The sequence below is a fragment of the Manihot esculenta genome, chromosome 14, assembly GCF_001659605.2.
Source record: "Manihot esculenta cultivar AM560-2 chromosome 14, M.esculenta_v8, whole genome shotgun sequence".
NCBI classification, from domain to species: Eukaryota; Viridiplantae; Streptophyta; class Magnoliopsida; order Malpighiales; family Euphorbiaceae; genus Manihot; species Manihot esculenta.
In genome coordinates this window covers 25103568-25113966 of record NC_035174.2, presented here as the reverse complement: position 1 = coordinate 25113966, position 10399 = coordinate 25103568, and the positions used below count along the sequence as shown (strand labels likewise).

General features: G+C 32.2%; 1 protein-coding gene across 7 annotated transcripts; it reads left to right on the top strand.

Moving 5' to 3' along the window:
• The first annotated feature begins 761 nt into the window (after window positions 1–761).
• Window positions 762–5886, top strand: LOC110600179 (protein SAMBA). 7 transcript variants are annotated; one of them, XM_021736961.2, is made up of 5 exons: window positions 762–928; window positions 2815–2890; window positions 3490–3856; window positions 4500–4610; window positions 4728–5616. In XM_021736961.2, exons 3-5 carry the CDS (start codon window positions 3712–3714, stop codon window positions 4733–4735), a joined length of 264 nt encoding a protein of 87 aa, XP_021592653.1. In that variant the 5' UTR covers window positions 762–928; window positions 2815–2890; window positions 3490–3711; the 3' UTR covers window positions 4736–5616. The 7 variants fall into 7 exon arrangements, with proteins under 7 accessions (XP_021592653.1, XP_021592650.1, XP_043806508.1 ...); XM_021736958.2 differs by lacking the exon at window positions 4728–5616 and adding an exon at window positions 5623–5886 and having other exon boundaries at window positions 764–928; window positions 3605–3856; XM_043950573.1 differs by lacking the exon at window positions 4728–5616 and adding an exon at window positions 5623–5886 and having other exon boundaries at window positions 764–928; window positions 2804–2890; window positions 3668–3856.
• Window positions 5887–10399: the final 4513 nt, after the last annotated feature.

The following is a 10399-nucleotide window of genomic DNA, read 5'->3' as shown; positions in this document are numbered from 1 at the left end:
CGATTTCTTTTGGAATTTCTCCACTGATTCTGTTATTAACAAGCCGAAGACGAATAAGAGAGACACAGTTTCCCACCTCAGGAGGAATCGAACCGAAAATGTCGTTAGCAATTAAGAGAAGCTTTGTCAGGTTCTGAAGCTGAAACAGGCTTGGAGGTAAGCTACCAGTAAGTGAATTTTGTGACAAATCTAACGCTTTAAATCCCCAAACCTCTCTTTCTCTCTCTCTAAAATGATTCTTATCTTAAAACTCAACCCAGCACAGCTTCCTTTGCAAATAAGCAAGAACAAGAGAGAAACCAACAAAAACAAGAAAGATTAAAGATTTTCAACCACTCCACCATCTTCACCTCGGGGTTCTGTTCTTGCTTCATCTTTTTGGTCTTTGTTTATTTGAATAGATTCTTGGTAGAGTACTGGGTTGCAGAAGAAGAAGAGGAAGGAGAGAGATCGAAAAAGAGAAGAAGAAGAAGAAGAAGAAGAAGAAGAAAAAGAAGAAGGAGATGGGGAAGGAGAAGAAGAAGAAGAAGAAGAGGAAGAGGAAGGAGAGAGAATGGGTATTTTAGTCTTTTTAATTAAAATTAACGGTGATTTAACTGAAAATCTAACGGGAGGGACTAATGTTATAGTTTTTAAAAATCACAGGGACTAAATTGAAGATTTTTTAAAACAGAGGGACGAAAGGTTATATTTCACTAAACCAGAGGGACTAAATTACACTTTACCCTTTAAAATAATTCAGGAACCCTATATTAATTTTCCCAATTATATTGTAACAAAAAGCTTTTTCCGTCGCCCTCTCTACGCTCCGTCCCTCTCTCTCGCAAATCTCTCTCTCCCCCTCCACTTCTCTTCCTCTCTCTGTTGAGCGTGACTGCGTACCTCTCGTCCTCTCTTTCGATCGCAACGCGTCCGGCCTCTTTTCCAGGTTTTATTTGTTTGTTTTTCGTTTTGTGATTTAGGATTTTTATGAGTTTGCCATTAGAGGTATATATGTTTTCTTTGTCATACGTTGTCTTTGTAAAACTCCATTTCCTGTCAGTTTATTTAACTTCTCTCTGGTATTGTCTCTCTTCTGAGGTTGTTTTGGAGTAAGGTGCTATTTCCTTATAATATTTCGTTTTATACTCTTTACAATTAGAAAGAAAGGATGTCTTATTTTATATTCGTTTGTGAGAATTGTCGATTTTTCTTCTCATTGATGATGTGGTTCTGTGAATGATAGTAACTGTTAATGGTATAGTTTTGAGATTGGAGACTAGGCTATTATTACTGTTAATGAAATCCATCTTGTCAACGTGGAGAAAAGAAAAAAAATATAATAGCCATTGAAGCATGTTTCATAGGTTTGAGGTTTTTTCTATCTTGGAATTAAAGATGAAAATCTTATTAAGGTTGGAAGTAGGCAACAGAGAAGCAAAACATTCTCCCTTGCTCTGGTTCTTTGTGAGATTCCAAAATGCGTAATGCTAAATTGCAACCGTATAACACATTGAAACATACTGAAGATGGACTTCTTGGGTTAATCCCTTCACCTATTGGCAAACCAAAAGAAACCCAGCGCTATAGAGACAGTGTTGGGCCTTTTGGGTTTACACTTGATCTTTCATTACCATAATTTTGGCTAAATTTTAGTTAGGCCTATTGGGACTAAAAAAGAAAAGCCTATGTTTGAATGTAAGCTATGAGTAAGAACCTTATTTATAAGCTAAAAACTCTGAAATATTAATGCCAAGACTAATCCAGCGCTATAGTTATAAGTAAATATTGCTGTTTTCTTGATTTGAAATAAAGATTCTGGAACTTAATGCCTAGACTAATCCAGCATATATAAAAAATCCTTCGTAACTAATTAATGTTTCGTTGGGTACCCAATTTTGCAAATATGCAAACTGAATCAACTATGGAAATTAAATTTTAATTTGTCCAAAAAAAATCAATTGAAATAGTATTTTTGAACATTTGACATGCATGTTAGTAGAATCACCTTCATGCCCATCGATTTTATCAGGCAGTTCATATCACTAGCAAAGTTGCATCATGTTTTTCATTTTTGGTTGGAAGATATATGAATTTCATTGCAAGACCATTTGGCTGAAGACAGAGTTGATTTCCATCATTGAATTGCAAAAGAAAAAAAATTATGTATAGTCTTAGCAACTAGGATGTTTCTGCAGGTTGGGAACCTGACATGCCAACTTGCAGAGTTCTGTTTCTGCAGAAACATTGCAGAAACTGTATGTTTCTGCTGTTTGCCAACCTGCAGAAACACTTTTGCTTCCGCAGGCTGTGAATATGTCAACCTGCAGAAAGATTTCTGTTTCTGCGGGTTGTGAATATGTCATCAAAAATTTTTTTGTCATAAGAAAGGCTTCTATTTTTCTCCATATGGTTGATTTGAAAATTTTCATAAACTTAATTACTGGAATTCCAATTCTATGTGGTGCTTGTTCTATGGGTTGAATTTTGAGCAGAAGTTGACTGTAGTTTGACTTTGTGGGGAGAATAAACTTCTGAATGATGTTAGGTCTAGTGTCCTGGGTTCCTTACCCTGCTATTTAAAGAAGATTTTGGAAGATTCACCCTAAGGCATTATAGGATGAAACTTTAAACTTAACATGGTTTAAGACCAAAGAAGATTACAAGTTCCCTCCTAGGACTGTTTTATGTTGGGGTATATACCTAATGTTAGGGTGTTCCAGGGAATTTATAGTTCATAAAGGCTGTTTTATGCCCTGTGGAATTCATATGCTCTGCTCCTGCTTGTTACATCAGTCCTGTATATTCAAAAATATCTTATCAGTCCTTTCTTAGGCTGCAAAGAGGCTTTTTCAGAGTGGTGAGCTTAAAAGCCAACTTGAGGATTTCTGCAAGTACACTTGAATATCTGGTAAGGTTCCTATTGTATATAATTAATTTTCTTTTCATGCTTTTTTTAATTACTACTTTCATATTGTATATAGTTACTACTTTCACTAAATGAGCTTGCCTTTAATTTAGATGGTTGTAAAACATGCTTGATTGAATCGGACAATTGTTTATACATGTATGGTTGAAATAGTGAGTTCTTTCCTTAAAAAAATTGAGGAGCTACTGTATTTGTTTTCTGATAGAGTATCCTAACATTATTATACATACATACTTATTCATTGTCCTACTCACATTTCATGTGAGAGGGCTTTTAATTGTCTTTGTACACAGTTCAAAATTGCATACTTTACTAGTCATTAGACGTTTGAAATATTTTTCCATATATTTGTATAAGTTCTATTAGTAGTTCTCCTTTGTTCTCCGGGTGAACATTCTACTTTGTACACTTGGAGAACTAAAGGGAGATGTTGCTGGAATTTTTATAAATATATGAAGAAATATCAATCATTATGTTAGGTAGAGATGATGCATTTTTTAATGGGTAAGGTCCATGTCTATTTAATCTTCGATGGCTTGTCACATATTTCTTAATAAATTGATATTTACATATTGCAATAGGAATATAAGATAAGCACTACTAGAACATGGGAAGATCCAAGCGCTATAATTCTTCTGCATTTGTAATAGAATGCTTCTAGCGCTACTGTTGAACATATGCACTAATCTTCCTCAGAAGCTATTTGAAAGCTCACGAAGACCATCTGTGACAAGTTAAAATTTTATTTTTCCTGCTCAGTCCTGGGAAAAAAGAATTTCCAGGAAAGTAGAGGAGAAAAGAAGATGAATAGTACATCACCAGCTCATTCATCACTATCAACAACAGCAATTGTTGGAGGAGGCAGTGGTAGTAATGCTGCTTTTGAAGATTTTCATTTCCCTTCCGATCTTATATCTATCCAAGACCGCAAAGAAGAGGCCATGCTTGGTTTGTTTTATGCATTCCCTTTTTTAATTTCACAAATTATATACTAATTATCCAATTCATTGCTACTTGCTCATGGGCTTCCGCCATTTTTTGCAATTCATTAACTTTCTATATCTGGTTACCTAAAAAAAATTTTAATTCGAAATTCAATCCTCTCTTCTGGAAATCAAACATTGTTGTAATCTTTAAAAGTGTGCTAAATGTCTTTTGTTTTGTAAAATTCCTTTGGGCTTCTACATCATCAATTAAACTTCTGTGGAGGATTTCTCTTTAGGGTTTTCTAGAGTTAAACGACTTATTGAATTGAAAATTGCTATTAGCCAACGACAGCTTATTCAATATGGCTAGATTGCACCAATAGCAACTTTGTTCCAGAATGCATGATCTGGATTATGGATCATTACCAATGTGGAAATCAGAAGTTAGTGTTCAATCAAACTATCTCAATCTCACAAATCTTAGATATTGTTGTTATTATCATCTTTATTATGTTGTAGATTTTAAGGATTTAGATTTCTTTTTTTTTTTAGTTTGATATTATTTCAATATGTATGCAACATGGTGATGAATTTGTATTTGCAGTTTACTGAGCAAATGGAGATTTATGATGATCTTGAAATTGTGATAACTTCCGGTCTTGCAGTTCTGAAAGCTGATCTGATGGCTGCACTTAACAAAGAGGTTAAATCCTTGGATGAAGATAATTGGAAGTTTGAAGGGCCCCGTTCGCGCATCCACCTTATATCTAGGCCTGGTTAGTGATTCAATCCATCAATTGTCCTTTTACAATTTTCTTCTCTTTGTCCATTTCATTGGATAAATATAAGAGCATTTCTTCTTTTTCCAATTGCTATTGATACATTTGCCTTAGGTGGTTAGTATTGGAGATAAAGGTCTATATCTCTGTTAAATGGACAGATGTGGCATCAGATCTTGGGCTAACTTTCAAGTTCACTTGAGCTTAGAAAATCAACTTGCATAAAATAGAAATTTTCTTGTCCTCATCTCCCTTAGAGGCTTAAAAAAGGTTGACTTAGGAAGAAGTAGTTTGTTGAAGGAAACTTATTATCTCCTATGAGATGAATTTTCTCCACCATAGCATCCTGTACCATAAATATTTACATGTAATATTTTTAACTAGGACAGAGTGCTAAACATGGCATCTTCTTTCATGTTGGTGCTTGGAAACGGCTTATAATGTTGTTTAAATTTGTTCTTTCACTTATTGTGAAGGGTACCTTATTCATTTTTCCAGAACAAGAAGGATCATTCAAAAAGAAAGGATCAAAACCTATGAACTGAACTCAATTCTGTTGTTCCTTCCAGTTCTCTTAAAGAAATCCATATTTGTTCCAGGGTATTAAAGAAATCTGTCAATGTAATTTTGAAGTTGAAAATTGACTGTGGACATTTTTTAAAAGTTTTAGATAAGTATTGTGGCATAACTGATAAATGTCGGTATCCCCTTGTATGTCCGTGCTTTGTAAGGAATTTGACATGCTAGGCATACATTTACTATGAAATCTGGAAGATAGAAGAGCAGATGTTTAGTGACAGCCTTTAAATATCTTTCTGACACTTGCTTCTTTCTGTGCTAATGAGTCTGAGGCATATATGAGCAGGACAGTGCACGTCTGCACATTCTTGTTCGAGTTCTTGGCCAGATCTACTTTATTTCTGATCAACTGGTCGAACTTTATGTAATTTATGTCTAATAATGGTTTAGATTTATTTGAGAAATCTTCTGCTGTTAATTCCAATGTCAGGTGGATTTCTAAACAAGATGGAAATAACGAAGAATAAGAACTTAGCTCCAAAATAAGTTGGATTCTTGAGATGGGTCAATTTTACATCTGTCTGTCTCTAAGGAATCGGTTTTTCGGCTGCAGATGAGTTAAAACTATTTGTTGCTGAACTTAGAAAGGAGTAGCACAATTGTTAGGTTACTGAGCTACTAAATCTGTTATTTAAACAGGATATTGAGAGATATTTTCTTTCTAATTATATATTGCAACGTCTGTGATTAATGAGATGCTATAGTAACTTTTACTGTAGTAATGCGTTGCTGATTAAAATTTTTATGTTAATATTTGGGCGAGCACTGTTTAATTCAAACTGAAAAAATTGAATCGTTAATTTAAAATTTTGATTTAATTTTTTATTCATTTTGATTTGGTTTTTAATTTTAAGAATTTTGATTATTTCAATTCGGTTTGACTTTGATTAAAAAAAAATAAAAAAATCGAATCGAATTAATTAATGATAATAATATATTATTTTTAATAATATAGAGATATTAGATGATATTAATATTAAAATATTTTAATTAAATTTTAAAATATTAAAAATAAAGTACTTATCTATAATTTGATGGTAAATGTATTTGAATAAATTTGAGAGGTTTTATTTCGTAGGAAATATATGATTAAATATTTAATTTTTAATTAAAAAAATATTAAAAATAAAATTTAAAAAATAAAAAATAAAAAATTATTAAAAATTTAAATTGATAAAATTAAATTAAATTAATTTAATTTTTAATTAAATTAAATTTAATTTAATTTTTATAAATATTAAAATTTTAATTTTTAATTTATTCAATTTAATTTTCATTTCACGACTATCAGTAAGAATTAGTGTGGAGCAAGTTATAAACGTCTTCGTAGAGTACTTAAATTGCTTTTTTTGTGAAAAGTTTTTATTAATTGTATTTGCTAAAAGGTTTAGATAAAATTGAAAAAGATAAAAAAAATTTGGCTTTTAGGAGTCATTTATCCTATTAAAAATATCTTTATATTTTTATATGAATAATTAAAACTATTTCTTATTACAATTAAAAATGTAACTACATAATTTTTATTTGCTTTTCGTAAAATAATAAATTATATTAAATATATAGAATCAATTTAAACTTAAAATAGCATAATTAGTTTTTCTTTTATAACATAATCTATTAAATAAACAAATATGTTTGTTTTAAAAATATTATTATATTTTAATGCGACTAAATGAACTTTGAAAAAATTACGAATGAACATTATATTTCCATATATGTGTTCCTCTCCATCCTTCCAAAAACCTATCGACTGAAAAAAATCTAGTGAAAATGGCAATATCTTTTTCTACTTAAATATATTTTTTTTATTTAAAAATTTGGGATGCTGGAAATGAAAAGCTGGTGTTGATTAGTAGTTGTGTTGGGTTTCGGTTCTTATACATAATAATTTTATTCTTTTATACATAAACTTTTTATATTTATTTTGTTATGTAGTTTTAATATATCAATTTTTTACTTTTATTTTTTTATTATAAAAATTTTATTTGAAGTATTTTTCAATTATACATAATTAGATATTATTATTTAAACTTTTAAATTAAAAAATTTCACAGATTCAACTTTTTTATTTAATATATAAATAATTAATTATAATAAAAACATTATTACTAATATTATAATATTTATTTAATAATATAATGATTAAACTCTTGTAGAATGTTGTTGAATATTGAACTCTTTTAATTCGAATCAAATTTAAAAATATTGTTCATAAAATTAATACTTTCAAATTTGGAATATATATATAAATATAATAATATTAAATTTTCATGATCAACTTTATTAGATAACATGCACATTTAAATATTAAGTGTTTATAAATTTATTATGAAAATAAAAAAAATTATGTGTAAATTTATTAATGGATATTAAAAGATTATTAAAATAACAAATTTTTTGAATTAAATTAAATTTTCATTGATTTATGTTTGTGGTGGATTTGCAATCTTGAGAAAACATTAGTGAATTGATAGAGAGGTTAGTCCAAGCTTAAAATTATTGTGATAATTCCCCATAAGATTATTTTACCTTTATAGCATTTTTTAAATATATAGTAAATTATAAATTTTATATCTATATTGCTTAAAAAAAATTAAAAGGTTTAGATAGTATAGTAAATAAATTGGATTGAGAAAATAAAATGAAATTAGTTAAAATGATATTAAATGCACGTTCATTGTCGGTTTAAAGAAAAAAAAAAGTTATGCTTTCAAAAAAAAAATTAATAAAGGGTTATTGATGCTACTTAACTTTCGCCTATACTGAGTCATGAGGTGTTATTGCGAGATGGGGTTACGTGGCAAGGACTAAGTTTGTAGGAGATGCAATCTAACCCAAGACAAGAAAGATCCGGACACCTTAGCACTTGGGTGACCACCAAAAGATTCGCCTTTTCCTCAATAAGGCGAGTTTTGCCATGAGGTTACCGTTATCAAGCACACTTTCATTATCTTTGTAATCGCGAGATTTCTATCTAGTAATTGGCGATGTTTCATATCCAGTAGATGGTTACATTATCACCGAATTATCAAAAAAATATTGTATTTATCTCTATCTCTTACAGTATAAAGATAGAAGAACCATCAAGACCAAGATACGCTTATCTGAAACACTAAGATTCTTAGTAGTTTATTACATTTTCTTTACTCATCAAGATATTAACTTGAGCATCGCAATGGCTGTTGTGAGTATCCACCACCACCTCACATTTTCTTCCTTGCAGGCTCTAGCCAATTGCGACATAGTTCCATTTCGGCCACATTATTAATCTTAAACTCAGCAAAATCATTTGGTTTCGTTGTCAAAAAACCCTTTTAAACTCTATCTGTTCATTGGGGTTGAAGCCAGTCTCTTATTCCTTTCTCTTTTTTAAAAAAAAGGGGATCTCTCTTCTTTGATCTCTCAAAATGGCTAGAATGGTACATGTCATTATGGGAGGACCTGATAAGGGCAATGGAAAAAATAAGCATGAGGTAGAAGATGTCCTGTCTGTCCATCAAGAACTATAGGCCAAGCAAGAGGTAAGATTCAGTCTTGCCGGTAAAGCGGTAGGGTTCTTTCAAAATGATCCCCTAGTCGTAAAGATCTTGCTGAACCAGTACGAGGTAAGGCAGGTACTTGTAGATACAAGTAGTTCCGTTAATCTTCTCATCCTAATTTTTTTTTTACAAGTTAGGTTTAGATAAAAACAGTCTTGCCAGAATTTTATATCCTTTAATAAGATTGGGAGATAAGACCGTAGCAGTATTGGACACCATCAACCTTCCTTTGTTGTTGGGTGATGAGAAACATAGGTGAGAGTTATACGCAGAGTTTGCAGTGGTAGATATTCCATCTGCGTACAACGTGATACTCGGTCATCCAGTCCTAAACTGCCACAGTATCATTGTTAACATGGATGCTATGTGTCTTAAGCTTCCGGCTTCAATAGGTATAGCAGTTGTTCGAGGCCATCCGAGGTTAGCTAAAGAAGGCTACGGGCACCCAACATAAAGTTTTGGGAAAATGACCATGCCCATTGACTTGCTGGATAAGCCGGAATCTCATGTAAAGCCAGAACCAGTAAACCCGGTAGAGGAGGTCTAGATAGGAAAGGAGCAAAAGGTATGGTTCGGCACTGCACTGACTGGTAAAATAAGGACTCGCTTAGTAGAGTTGTTAAAGAGCTGAGTGTTAACTTTCGCCGTGTCCTTAAAAGATGTAAAAGGTGTAGACCCAGTTCTTATCACTCACAAGCTATCTATTGACAAGAACATTAAGTCAATCCAGCGAAAAAAAAGAAAGTTCATACCAGAGAGGCAGCAGGTGATCAAAGAGGAGATTGATAAACTTTTGAGCACAAGATTAATAAAAAAAGTACATTATCCTACGTGGTTGGCCAATGCGGTTCTAGTAAAAAAAGCTAACAAAAAGTGGAGAATGTGTGTAGACTTTACCGAACTGAATAAAGCATGTCCGAAAGATCATTACCCTTTGCCGTCTATTGACAGATTGGTTGACTCGACCTCGGGCCATGCAGTGGTCTCTTTTCTTGATGCCATCTTGGGATATCACCAAATCATGATGAACATCGAGGACACAGAAAAGACCACGTTTATAACAGATGAGGGAGTTTTTTACTACAAGATAATACCTTTTGGATTAAAAAACACAGGAGCCACGTACCAAAGATTGGTGTCAGGGATTTTTAAGGATACGATGGGGTCAACCATCGAAGTATACGTCGACGATATGGTGATAAAAATACGAGCATTAAAAGAACATCCGGAGGATATCTGGAGAATCTTTGATGTCCTGGACAAGGTGGGTATAAAGTTGAACCAGGAAAAGTGCACCTTTGGGGTAAAGACTGGGAAATTTCTAGGGTATATCATCTCAGAAAGAGGCATAGAGGTGAATTCAGAAAAGATCAATGCTATCCAAGATACGGAAGCACCTAAGACCATCAACGAGATACAAAGGCTAAATGGGCGAGTCACAGCCCTAGACCTATTCATATCATGTTCAGCCAGAAGGTGTCTCCCATTCTTCAAAGGCAAAGGCAAGTTTGAGCGGAAAAAAAGAGTGCTTATAGGCGTTTGAAAATTTAAAAATCTTTTTATCTTCTCCTCTATTACTAAACCCGCCTGTCAAATGTGAAGTTTTGTTTCTATATTTGTCTGTAATGTAAGAAATAACAAAGGCAAGTTTGAGCGGGGAAAAGAGTG

What these genes read in the sequence shown, in the direction of transcription:
- LOC110600179 (XM_021736958.2), top strand. Translation starts at nt 3,712, where the DNA reads ATGAATAGTACATCACCAGCTCATTCATCACTATCAACAACAGCAATT. An exon ending in CAAAGAAGAGGCCATGCTTG is followed by an intron (nt 3,857 to 4,499) that starts GTTTGTTTTATG and finishes CCGGTCTTGCAG; the next exon opens with TTCTGAAAGCTGATCTGATG. An exon ending in CCACCTTATATCTAGGCCTG is followed by an intron (nt 4,611 to 5,622) that starts GTTAGTGATTCA and finishes TTCCAATGTCAG; the next exon opens with GTGGATTTCTAAACAAGATG.